Source organism: Python bivittatus, unplaced genomic scaffold, assembly GCF_059951505.1.
Source record: "Python bivittatus isolate LINGU-HERP-01145 unplaced genomic scaffold, Pbiv_v1 ctg000590_np1212, whole genome shotgun sequence".
Classification (NCBI taxonomy): domain Eukaryota; kingdom Metazoa; phylum Chordata; class Lepidosauria; order Squamata; family Pythonidae; genus Python; species Python bivittatus.
The window spans coordinates 23,035,371-23,049,098 of record NW_028277086.1 but is presented as its reverse complement, the minus strand read 5'-3'; the positions used below and the strand labels follow the sequence as shown (position 1 = coordinate 23,049,098).

The 13,728-nt window shown below is 36.5% G+C and overlaps 1 protein-coding gene across 2 annotated transcripts in view; it reads left to right on the top strand.

Annotated features, from left to right (window-relative positions):
• The window catches only part of SDC2 (syndecan 2), a 63,378-nt gene extending 50,824 nt beyond the window's left edge, over positions 1–12,554 (top strand). Inside the window, exons 2-5 of one of the 2 annotated variants that reach the window (XM_007428882.3) lie at positions 2,571–2,682; positions 6,251–6,372; positions 10,475–10,613; positions 11,320–12,554. In XM_007428882.3, coding sequence (XP_007428944.1) covers positions 2,571–2,682; positions 6,251–6,372; positions 10,475–10,613; positions 11,320–11,483 — 537 coding nt within the window. In that variant the 3' untranslated portion in view covers positions 11,484–12,554. Of the gene's footprint in view, positions 1–2,570; positions 2,683–6,250; positions 6,391–10,474; positions 10,614–11,319 lie in introns of both variants that reach the window. The other variant, XM_007428881.3, reaches the window with a different exon arrangement.
• The last annotated feature ends 1,174 nt before the right edge of the window (positions 12,555–13,728 follow it).

Here is a 13,728-nt window from a genome sequence, read left to right as displayed (position 1 = left end):
ACATTTACACAGACCTTTAAATAGATCTTACTTAGAAATGAACTTTACCACAGCTGTTTATATTTTAGCAAAACATTGTTTTATATGCATTGATTTTTAGCTGTAATTCTTAAGATACTGCCTAGTATTACTGTTTAGTTGGCACACGTTCCTTTAAATTGCATGGTAGGCCCTGTGAGGAAAATGTGTGTGTGTGTGTGTGGGGGGCGGGGTTGTACACATTTTAATTTGAGGCTGAATCAAAAATAATAATTGCTTTTTAAATTTTACTTTTAAAAATATCCTCCTTTAGCTATTTATATTTCTTTACCAAGAAAGCATTTTTCTCCCCATGAACTGACTTTGTTTGTCCTTGATTATCTCATTATATAGTCTGATGTTGACATCATCACAGCACTGCATAAGTAGTTAGCATTATAAGTGACCAGAAAGCGTTGCGCTCTCTTCCCTTGATTAGCTTTATTTGCTGTTAATGAATTACCACCTAGAGAAATCTAATGGATTTTTATTCCAGTTTTCACATGTTCCCTGATTGTCTGAGGTGATCCATGTAACTAATTTAAGAAAAAAAAAATAGAATTAAAAATATATACAAACATCAAGTAGGAAGAAGCAGTGAAAGTGAACAGGAATGGAAAAATAGTTGCACACTTTTCAAGAAATACTTTATTTCAATATTTTCTAATTTTTCACATTACTTTAAAAAAAGCATCCTGGGAGTTATAATCTCAGTAAGGATTTTGAGAATTCTTATATCACGAGAACTTTTATTAAATTAGATTTTCCAGAAGGAAATAGCTATGAGTCTATTATATAGATGCATGAATACCCTTATGGCCCAATAAACACTTTTTATACTTGCTCTGCCCTATTTCTTCTCTAGCTTTTATGAAACGAAGATCAGAGTACTTTTATTTACTTGAATATGTTAGCCGAACAGGGAAGGGAAGCAACAGCCATCCTATAGACTTTGTTCTCTTTGAAAACTATGGCCAGAGAATGTCATTGAATATGGGTCTTAGCACAACATATTTTCAGTAAAAATACATTTTGAAATTTGTTGATGTCTTGTAATAGGGTAACTGTTCCCAGATGTGGAGTCTGCATTCAGCAGATATTTGAGATGGAAGCAACCTGTATTTAGTGCTTACTAGGCACTAATCTACTGCACATCCATTTAGATTGAGATTTATTCTTGTTTATTCAATATTCAGCTGGGCACCAAAGATCATTGACTTATAATATGTGAAGAATTTAGGTCAGAGGATTTTTCAGCATTATACCCTAAGAATATCCGTGTAAGTGGGATAATAACTGATGATGGGAATGCAATCCCTGATTAAGTGTGCTGAACAGAGTTTCTGTGGCTTTTTTATGAGTCTAATGCTAAATGCTTCAGAATGAACCCTGTATATACTGTTTTGGCAGTAAATCCTGCTGAATTTGGTTGGATTTTTTTCTTCCAAATTATGTATCATATTGTACAGTAAGAGAGCATATTTGCCTTGATTTCTGCTTTTTAAAATCATATTTGTTGCACGATTCTACATATTAAACTTGGAAGTAATTTGAATAAACTTCAGTTAAGTCATTTGTGCACGTTACAGTTATTTGCATTCAGAAGCAGCAGTTTTTCAAAGAGAATTCTTATTGGGAGCTTGACTAACTGTTTTGGAAAGCTTACATATGACTTCTAATATTGCATTAGTTGTAATGAATGGTGGGCTTCATGTGTGTGTGTGTGTATGTGTTTGTACGCACAAAGTTACCTTTTTATTTTGTTAGTCACATGATTGGAATGGCAGATGAAATATTAGCCAGAGATAATCCACCCTGGTTATCTGTAACTGGGACCAACAAACACCTGTTTTCTTGAGCAGCTGGACAATAGCTTAGTTTATCCTGATCTCAGTTGAAACAAACAGTGTCCTCTTGCCCCCATGCTGATATAGCTGGAGCTTGATAGAGCCTGATTCCAGAGCCCTAAACTGAAACATTAACCCTAGATTCTTGAGTGTCCATACTGCTTTCACCCATCTACCTGTGAGTTACCATATTTCCTCTTTCAAATCATCCTATTCCAATGATAAAAGGAGAAAAAGAGATCTCTCATCTTCTTCTTTTTCTGATACATGGAACATGTCAGCAACTAACAATTTGTAGCTTTGGGAATATTCTCCTGGAGGTTCTGATGGCTAGGTACCCAGAGAGATGGAGGAGCTTGGGGTCTAATTTTTAATGTAATTTTTAATGCCCTCTTGAGCCAAAGAAATATAAAATTTACACTTCAACAAATTCATCTTAGCTCACAGACATCAATGGATGGATCCATTTCTCTTGTCTAACTGTTGGGTAAATCTGTTTCAAGACTGACTATGATTTATAGTCTCATGGCAGCATTCCATGGATTTTAAAAGTACATATTTTAAAATGATTTGCCACTGCATTTTTGTTGTAATTGCTTCCTCCATTCTTAAATTGATTTACCAGGGTGTTACTGAATTAGAAATTTTGTTTTTATAATGTGGCAGTGAACTAACTTGATGCATTTATTTTATATTCATTTCCAGAGAGCAGAACTGACCTCTGATAAAGACTTATATCTTGACAACAGCTCTATTGAAGAGGCATCAGGAGTCTACCCATTTGATGATGATGATTATATTTCTGGTTCAGGCTCTGGTAAGTCAATAGTCTATAAGAAAAAAGGCTTTTGAATTAGACAACAAGGTCCATGATAGAATAAATTTAGTCCTTGGCATTGCTCTGTGTGTGTGTGTGTGTGTGTGTGTGTGTGTGTGTGTTTTAATAATAGGCAATAGGAAAGACCTTTGTTCAAAGTTCAGTCATCTCACTTGCCACCCTCATTAAGGGCAGCCAGTTTTTGGAGAGCTAAATGAGCCACAGCTTTCTTTTGAGTCTAAAGTTAGCAGTGAACATCTCCTTAACCCTAATATTCCACTCAATCTTCTACCATTCTATAGTGTGGAATTGCAGATGGGAATCAAAAGACGGATTCCTGACTTTGTACCTGAAGGCTGCTCCAAACCTTGGTTGCACTAAAAAAACAGAGCAAACCAATGTGCTTCTACCTCTTCAAATCAGATTTGGAGACAGGAGACACAGATTCCTTCCTGGCCTTTCTGTATACCCAATAAATACTTCAGGAAATTATTCAGCCAGCCGACCTGCGTCTGCCTTTCCCTTCCTGCTGTTGGCTCTAGGGAGGAGTGAAGTATGAGTTGTCAGGGCAGATGGTAGTGGCTAGATAGACAAGTAATCTGTCTCAGTAACCTACAACTTCTGTGTTTCCTATATGTATCTTCGTGGCTGGTATTTATATCTTTCTAACGACTGCAGTGTTTGAGGCAATATTTGGTTAACATGTACATAATGTACCTAATTCATAGACTGTAGAAAATACAGCACAGTTGAATTGTGTATATATATGTATTTATTAATTAGAAGTACAGCCTACCACTTCTCTAGGAGCATAAAACAGCATACATGTATTCCCTCCTACATCTGTTTTCCCTCAACAATAGTTCTGTGAGGTAAATTGAACTCAGAGATAATGACTGGCTCAAAGTTACCTAAAAAGCTTCTGTGGGTAGGTTTGACTCCTAATCTGATATCATAAGCACTTGCACCCTAAAAGTGATGCTGTCTACATGAAACATGCAAATTTTTTAAAAAAGGAAGTCTGTTTTATAAGAATTATTTTGGTGGCACATTGGATGAAACTATATGGAGGCATGAAATGGATTTTGGCAAAGAAGCTGCATTCATGGGTTCAAATAATACCACTTCATAAATGTATCATGAGGAAGACCTTTGCAGCTAATGGAGCCATCCTGCTGCACATTTCTTTTCCAGCAATCCCCCAGCAATGGGAGAAAAATAATTTATACCAGTGCCAGTAGTACACTGAATTTCTTCTCCCCCTTTAGAGGCACGGAGAAGAATTGGGAGGATTTAGGAACCTTTGTCCTATACCCACAGTGTCCAGCCCCACCATATTTCCTTCTGTTTGAGTTTTTGAAAGTTTTCTCACATTAGAAAAAGGCAGCCATAGAAGACGGGTGGAGGCAGAAAGGAGAATCTAATGTTAGAGTCACTCTGTGGATCCAGTCTCAGTAAATCCAAAGAAGCTTAATGGGAGATTGTTGCCTAATTCAGATATTTCAGTTAGAATTTTTAGAATGAAAATATGATGGACTGAATTTTTGCCTGAGATAATTTGTGAGAGTAGGCATGCTGCCGGCTAAGTGTTAGGGTTATACACTGCTTCGGATTTGATTCTGGAAAGGTGCTCTGTACTTAAGTACAGATAATGTACTTACATTGTTCATTCAGATGACCCTGGATGCATACATTTGTGAGTCATATATTCACATTATTTTATTAAAAAAAACACACGTCCTTCTCTTTGGACCTCACTTCTGTGCGTATCTTGAAATGAATCAAAAGCCACAAAAGCTTATGTAATAATATATTTGTTAGTTTTTAAGACACCACAGTATTCTTGAAATTGGATTTACTGTGTCAGATCTGGGCTGCCAAAATCCAGACAACCACTGGATGGTAGCTACACATTTTCCCTATCTATCTGCTGTCATCTGTTTGCAGTCATGTGGGTTTTGCAGCCCAAATCTGATAGTCCAACCAAAACAAATATTGTCTTTGGAAACAATCCAACTGTATAAAAATAAATTCTTGTATATTGAAAGCTGTCATCTTGGAGAGAAGAATTCGAGTCTTCTAAGTAACTGGAAACAACAGTGTAACATCAAAAGACTGTCATGATAAGGAGAAGGGAAAGGAAAACAATACCGAGGTTCAAAATTCAAGGGGCTACGATAGGTTCAACCAATAAGATTTCTTTAAACCCGACTAATAGTCTGTTCATCTTTTAGTTTCCTTTACCACAAATAGATGTTGAGAGCCCCTCATTGGGCAGAGGCTGTTTTCAGAAACTGAAGTTCAAAGCTGCCTTATATAAAACCAAAAGTCCTTGAAGGTGGCCATTAGAGTTTATATTCTTTTGAAAATGGTAGAAAAGAAGGCAAGGCATTATGGTTTGGTTTTGAAGACTTGTTTCTGCTTTTATTATTTAAAAATGCATGCTCCACTTTTCTTTATAAAGCTGAAGGCAGATTACCACCATCACCACACGAATCCCATATAGCAAAGCTCTTTGTTGCAACGACATGGTACATCTTACTAAAATCATGCATGAAAATCAAGCACAACTCTAATAGCTCAGTGCAACAAGATGGAGTCAGTGCTTTAAGAAACACTAATAGCAAAAGAAAAATTACATTTTAAGCAGTTTTAAGAAAAAGAGCTTCACTTGTGACCTCCAGAGCTGATGAAAGAGGAAAGTGTTTTGTTTAATTCCAGTGGTTTTAACTCTGGCTTTCATGTAGCATTTTGTTTGCTGGTTTAAATCAGGTATGAGGAATCAGTACTTTTCCAGATGTTGCTAAACAACATTTTCTGTCATCAGTCATCTTTGGCCATATCCAGAGGCCCGCAGGTTCCCCACATCTGGTCTGTATAATGCTTAGATTGATCTTGCAAGGGCCTTTTTAGAAATTTGCCTGCAACACATGATCAAATGTACTGTGATCCAGAATTCTGTAAAATTAACATCTACCTAAAATTCTTCACAAACAAGGGCAGCCCCATTTATAATAACACAAATCCTTAAATTACTGCTATGTCTCATCTGCCTTTTCCCATCGCTGCCTTTCTGTGTCATCAGGTGGAATTCAGGCTTGGCTGTCAAGCTATTCATGGATAGAAATAATCAGCCTAAGAAGACAGCCTTTCAGTGCCAGGGCCCATTTGTTGGAATTTATTGCTTACAACAACTTACCAAGTTCACTTGCTTGTGACTTTCTTAAGATTATGAAACTTTTCTGTTAAGGAAACTAATATATCTAATTGTTTCCATTACATTCAGTTGTGGCTGGAGGATGTGGATTGAAATCTTTGTTCTGCCATGGATCTGAATTTATTTCTAGCTCTTCTCCTAAGTGACCTCCCAGGATTGTTCTGGGAAAAAATGCATCTCTGGATGTCTTGGATAGAAGAGCAAGATTTGACATTTAAATGTTTAAAATGATGATGTCTTTAAGGACTTTAATATAACTAGCCTTAAGGGGATACGCACGTTATAATAATAAAAAAGAACAAGACAAATGTATACAGATAAATTTCCATTTATTTTCTTCATACTCTCTAGGAGCTGAAGAAGAAGAGGAAGAAGAAAACACAATAATGATGACCACTAGAATGCTTCCAAAAATGCTGCCGACAAGTGATGCTCCTAGGACTGAGAGAACTACACTGAAAACAAAGACCAAGGTACCTACACAAACAAAGGTGTGTACAGGAAGCAGGGAAGGAGATGCTGAATGGTTGTTTTAAATACTGTAATAAGTTTTAGAGCTACCACTTGGTTATGCTTTAAGGAGATCTGCTAGATTTAGCGCAAAGCTGTGGATCAGTTGTAAAGATGGCTCTCTTTGATATTAAGAGGAGCATCAGGCTTTGCTCTTCTCCATTAAAAATACTGCATGCCTATTAGGGCTGTGCAAATCCTCATAGGAGTGCATATAGAGCACCTTTAAAAAAATTAAAACAGCAATATCTTTTTCCAGGTTCGTGTAGCTACAGTCATATGAAAAAGTAAATACACCCCATGTAAAGTTTTTTTCTCCTTTTTTTTTTTTAATATGTGGACCTACTGATATTTTATCTTCATTCAAACAGTATGTAAAGATAAAGGTGATGTAATTGAGCAAAAAAAAAACCTATGAAAAGTTGACTTTGCAATTATTTATTCAACAAAAAATTAACAGATATGCCATTTCCTTCTGTGGGAAAAATAAGTATATCCTTGGCTCTAATACAGTACCTGGTATTGCCCTCTTTGGCAGAAACAACTGCAATTAGGCAGTTCTTATACTATAACTGTCTACCAGTCTCTGACATCAAGTGGGAGGAATTTTTTCCCATTTTGCCATACAGAATTTTTTCAGCTGTGTGATGTTTGAGGGGTTTCTTGCATGCACAGCCTCTGTCAAATCACCATGCAGCATCTCGATGGGATTTAGATGCGAGCTTTGACTTGACCATTCCAGAAACTGTTTTTTCCCCTCAGCCATTCCTTGGTGGATTTACTGGAATGTTTAGGGTCATTGTCATATTGCAAGATCCACTTCCAGCTGAGCTTCAACCTTCTGAGAGAGGATTCCTCAAGCACCCTCTGGTACAATGAAGAATTCATAGTGACAAAGCAGCCCCAAACCATAACATTGCCACTACCATGCTTTACAGTTGGTATCAGGTTCTTCTGGTGAAATGCTGTCTTTGGTTTTTGCCAAACATGTCTTCTGGTACTGTGGCCAAATAACTCTATTTTTGCTTTGTCCAGAGCACATTGTTCCATAAGTCCTGGTCTTTGCCTAGGTGTTTCATGAGCAAACTTTGGTCTTGCCCTGATCTTCTTTTTGGACAGCAACAGTTTCCTCCTGGCACATCTGCCATATAGATATAATTTGTACAGCTTCTTTCTAATGGTAGACTCATGCACTTTGACATCAGTAGCGGTGAGAGCTATCCGTAGGTCATGCAATGAACGTCTGGGGTTGTTAGAGACTTCTTTCAGTATCTTGCATTCTGCTCTTGGACTGAACTTTCTGGGACAGCCTGGCCTGGACAAGTTAGCAGTTGTTTGAAATCTTCTCCACTTAAAAATGATTTTCTGAACAGTAGAATGCTTTATGTCCAGTTGTTTGGCAATCTTTTTAAATCCACAGATTCATAGGCATCTATAACCTTCTTTCTGAAGGGTTCAGAGAGCTCTTTTGATTTAGGCATGGTGATGCTATACACTTCAACAAAAAGAGCAAATCAAAATAAATGTCTGACTTTTAAATTACACAGGTTCCTCCCATATTCTCTCTCATGATGTTCTAATCATTTCCACCTGATCCTAACTTTAGGTATTTGAGATAGTGATAAATATAGGGGTGTACTTACTTTTTCCACATGTGAAATTTGCATTTAACAATGGACTACAAAATGTAAATGATGCATGATCTTTGTTATTTATAACCTCTTTATCTGTCAGTATTGTTGAAATGAACATCAAATATTTGTATGCTGAAATATATTGAAAAAGCCAAAAATTTCTATGGGGTGTACTTACTTTTTCACATGACTGTATTTCAGAAGCTGCTTTGTGTGTGTGCACAACCACTTTTTTTTTTTTTTTAACCCTAGTGAAGAGGAATGCCTTTGCATGCACACACAGTGAGGAAACAGCTAGGAGCAGCTTCTGAAGCAGCCACACAAGCCTGGAAAAAGATGTGCTGCTATAACAATATAAAAAGAGTCGCTTTGGAATGCACACCCAGATAGTCCAATGCACTTACTCTAAAAATTTGCATAGTCCGATTACTTTTATAAGGGACTGTATTAAGCAAACAATAGTGTTCCAGGTTATTTATATCTTATGTTGCTGAAAACTCAATTGGAAAGGAAAAAAAAGACCTTAAAGGGAAGCAATAGAAAAACATATGGAATTGTTCAAAAAAGTATTTTTCTCCATTTAGAAACACAGATTCCACATTAGTTTGGACAGATTCTTCCCTAGTGCCAGATTGTTCTAGTTAAGAATCTTTAACTTCTAAGAGTCAAAGTGCTTTAGCATCCAGTTCAATATAAAAGTAAAGTCTCCTTTGTCATGCTCAATTTCTGGTGACTTTAGAGAAACATACATGTTTTTTTGTTTGTTTGTTTTGTTTTGTAAGTGGTTTACCATTGCCTTCTTCCAGGATGTATTTTCAACTTCTCAGTCCAGCTTACGCTCCTGGAATTCCTTGGTGTTCTCCCCACAAAGCACAACCTTGGTCTGACCATCCTTAACTTTTCAAGATCAGCCAAGGTTGGCTATGTTACCATCTATATGGACCAGTTCAACATACCTGCAGGCAAAAAGTAGAAAGTGGGGTTTCCAACCTTTTAACTTTGCAAAAATAAGTATTAAGAGGGAGAGCAGAGGCATTTAATCCTTACTCTGCTCATTGTTTTTTACTTTAAGCCAGGATGGATTAAGGAATGGATAACCTTTTAATAGCCAAGACCTGCATTTGTTATTTGGGGAGGGTAGATTTACGGCTCCAAAGTGGGTGAGAATACATCATATGTGTGGATGAGATTGGAGCAGGGAGGTGTTTTAGAAATGTAATTTTGTTTTTAAACTATGGTATGCCTTTTTTGAAGGCTAACACTATAGTCTTCTTTTGTTTCCCATCTAGAAAATAATAGGAAACTGTCAGTTTTCAACAGTTATGTTAGAGAGGTTTCTGAGGGCCACAAAAATGGAATTCAGAAGCTACATGCTTTGGGAATACATCCGTGTGTGTGTGTGTGTGTAAAAATAAATAAAATTTGGATCCCTCAATTCTGAAAAACTATTTCATGGTATAGGTTTGAATGAGAAACTAGAAAAATGGTTGCTTCTCATGTTTGAGATTATGCAGAATAGGTACATTCACATCTGGTTGCTGCACTTTTGTCTAGGGACAAAAAGAAGCTTGGTTCCCTTGGAGGATGACTTATGCTAGGGACTTAAGCCAGGGTATGAGCAGAAGCAGTGCAAATTGATTAGTCTTCCCATACTTCTAAGCTGCCTTCAGATATACCAAATATGATATCCTAGGTTATTTAGCAGGGGTAGGACTGAGGGACATACTATTATAGCAGCTTCAGTCCTTTCTGAAGGAAACTATTCAGCAGGTAATGATGTGAACTTTCGTTCTGCCTCATAGCCATTGCCCATTATACTGTCTCTTGCCCTCTTCTTCATGCTTGAAGCCAAGGGGAGAAATCAACCATAACGTGATCAATACGCACATTCTCTGCAGCTGTACTTTTTCTTTCCTCCAACAATTTGCTGGGATCACCACATCTAAATGGTGCCTGGAGACACTATTGGGATGGGTGAGAGGAGAACAAACAAGCTGTGGCTTCATCCAGATAAAATGAAAATAGTTAACCTGTGAATCTGTGGAGGCGTGAGACCACGGTTAATTGGGATTGCAGGTGTCCTGAGGAACCAAGCGGTCCGTGACTCAGCACTATCCCTAGAACTCTATCTGATGTTGAACATCTTAAAAGAATTTGAATAAATTCAACATTCAGATTTCTAGATGAAATGCTATTGAACTGTATGGTAATATATTTGAACCATTTTATATAATCTATATAAAAATTGAATTGCAGGAACAATTTTGAGGTAGCAGCTGAGGCTTCCAGGGGAGGAATGTACTTTCCTATGCCCAGCAAGTAGCAAGCACTGACACAGTACTGTAGAAATGTAAAGCCAAAATGTTAAATTTGTGGACGTTTCTGTATTTTGTTTGTCTGTATTGATTTGGTGCTCTTGTTTTTCTCACAGTCACCTGAGGAGATTGATAAAAAAATACTGAATCCTGATGCAGAAAACAGAAATGCTCCAAATGAGCCAATTGAAGATACTGATGTATTCACTCGAAAACACTCAGAGAACCTTTTTCAGAGAACAGAGGTTCTGGCAGGTAAGGGCCATGTGTCAAGATATCTGCAGTTTTAAAAGAAGCAGAAAAAAGTCTGCAGTCCCTGTTAGGTTCCTGCAACCCATTGCTATAGGTTATGTAATGTGCCTTCCCCACTTAAATGGATTTTCCCCATTTTCCTTTTGTGCCCAAGTTATGCCAACAGTATAAGGCTATTTCTTTTTTATTTTCCCTTTTCAGAGTGAAGCTACCTTTCCTTACATCTTGATAATATTAGCACACCAAGACATTCTTCTTGAGTGACAACCTAGGGGGAAAATTAAATATTCTTCACCTGTGCAGGACTGCAGCCAAGAGAAGGAGAATCTCAAGTATGGGATTCAAAGATACTTTTAATGTTGCTTCTAAGGCTGCAATTCTAAACACACCTACCAAAACGTAAATCATTTTGAACTTGGCAGAACTTAAAAGTAATGATGATTAGCACTGAACTGTCAAGAAACATTGGATATTCTTCTCTCCAGAAAATACTGTGATCTCCGTCCCATTCCTCCTGCCCCCTATTTTTATGATCTGAGCTACTGAATCCAAGGACATGTTAATTTTAAGTTATTATGGTCAGTCATGTTCTTGTTATGATAAGGCACTTTGAAAAGTTAAATTTCTATTTCCTGTCAAGAATTGACTTTGCAGTGTTTAAGAGTAACTTCATGGCATTCAGTGGAACTTTTTTTTCCTTTTTTTACAGCGGTTATTGCTGGTGGAATCATTGGCTTTCTTTTTGCAATCTTCCTTATCTTGCTTTTGGTGTACCGCATGAGAAAGAAGGATGAAGGGAGTTACGACCTCGGGGAACGTAAACCCTCCAGCGCTGCCTACCAGAAGGCACCTACTAAAGAGTTTTATGCATAAAACTCTAAACGTAGTGTCTCTATTTAAGAGATCACTGAACTTTTTAAATAAAGCTTTTTTTGGCCTAGAATAATGAAGAACTTTTTTTTCATTAAAGAGCCTTTATGGCACCTTTATGATAAGAAAAAAAAATCCCATTGTATTTAAAACTTTTCATGTATTCCTTTTAAAAAAATGTAAAATAAAATCTTAACATTTTGCAGTATTCTGTGAATAGCAGTGGCAACATATGATTTTATATAGCCGTTGATGTTCACTGAATCATTTACAAAACTTTATGCATAAGTGGAAATGATTGTTTTATCTGATGGTTCAATGAAAGTTGTTTAATTTTGTCAGCATGTCTGATGACTCTCACAAGTTAGTTTTTATTTCATTAATTTATCTGTTCTCCAAAATTAAAATAAAATGCCTTTTTGTAGTTGTCATGGTGCAATTTGTGTTCATATAATTCAGATAATGGTAACTCTTAGTGTAAATGTATTTTTTCAGCTATGTAAACCTTAACTTCCATTTTGTATAAATTTTACTGTCAGAAAGTACATTTTACACCTTGTTTGTTTCTCAGTGGTTTCTGTAGCTTGATTGAAATTTAAAGCAGCAAATTAATGTGTAAAATTGGACTACTATTGCAAACTATATAGTTACAAAACACATCTTTATAGGAGATCTTGCAGTAAGCTACTGACAAACCTACATAAACCCAAAGACTCTTTAACAGTATTGCAAGGGGTTGCTGCAAAATTTCTTTGGCCACTTGTTTTTTATTTCATTAATTGCAATTTGAAGGTACGAGTTGGAATTCAAAATGAATCTGAATTTTTTGTTCTTTTTTTTTTAAAAAAAACATTTAAAGTAAATGTCTTTTAAAGCCTTTGAAGTGCCTATGATTCTATGTAACTTGTTGCAGACTGGTGTTAATGAATATATAACATTAAAACAAAGAAATGTTGGTATTTTATAAGCACAGACAATTCTAATGGTAATTTTTGTAGTCTTACATGGATAGACATAAATTGTAATTTGGAAGCATAAACACTACTGAATAAATCATGTGGCCTAATACTGAAATATATTATTTGTTTTTTTTTCATCATCCTGCATAATAATATAAATAGCACCTATTATATGACAAAGGGATTTGTGTGAAAATGAGGATCTCAGAAGACTGTTAGCAACATTTTGCAGTAGAAAATCAGTATTGCCTTGTCAGCATTTAAATATATCTGGAGTTTCTAATTCTCTTTTAACACTGAAGAAATTTTAAGCACTAATTAATGGGGGCTACTTCTGTGCAGCTCATATTTATATGAATATAAAGTCCCAATTCTCCCTGTGCTTTAAGCATGGTTTTCTTCCCTTACTCAGCTTTTGAAACTAATAATTTGATGTTAAGTAGTTTAGGGAGAAGGGGCATGATTATTCTATATCAATAAGTGGTGAGGATCCAAAATAGCTGTAGCTTGTCAGAACAATTCTTTTGATAGACACTGAATAGTGGCCCTTGCCACTATTTCTCTGAAGAAAACAGTAATGAGAAAAGTCAGATACAGAGAATCGGACAAATTGAGCAATCCTGCTATCGTTGCTAAGATGGATTTGAAAACTAATTTGTAAGGAAAAAGATAAATCAAGAACACCAGTTTTGGCCCACTGAGGCTTCTCTGAAAATCTCTCCTTCCACAACGTTTTTATGCAGCTCCTTACAAGGTGTCTCTGGTCTATGGCCTTTGGCCAGAGACCCCAAATATCAGATGCTGACTGAGAACCTGCATGCTCATTTTTGCCAACCAAACAAGAATATAACAACAAAATGCATTTAATCAATTGATGTAAGCAAATAGTTATTCTGCATTAAATCATATTCCCCTGGTGAGGTTACAATTTACAAGAAGAAAAAGGGTTATTTAAACAGACTCACACCAGTGGCTTATAGATTACAGAACAGAGGAAATTAGAAGCAGAGGTCTCTGCACACAAGAAGAAAAACAGAAGCTCCTGCGCATCCAGAGTTCAACCACAGCCAAGTCAAACCCCTCAATTAGCCCTTATACACCCAAGCTGTTTATTCCTCTGAATGTTTCATATTCCGTTAGTTTGGTTCTCAGTTCCAACATTACAAGTGATGCCATGTAACAAACAGGTGAAGCACATGACTAATACAGTTCCTGCCCTTGTGTCTATCAAAAGTAAACATGTTTTGCTACATCCATTATAAAATATTAATTTTGTACAGCAGATTTCA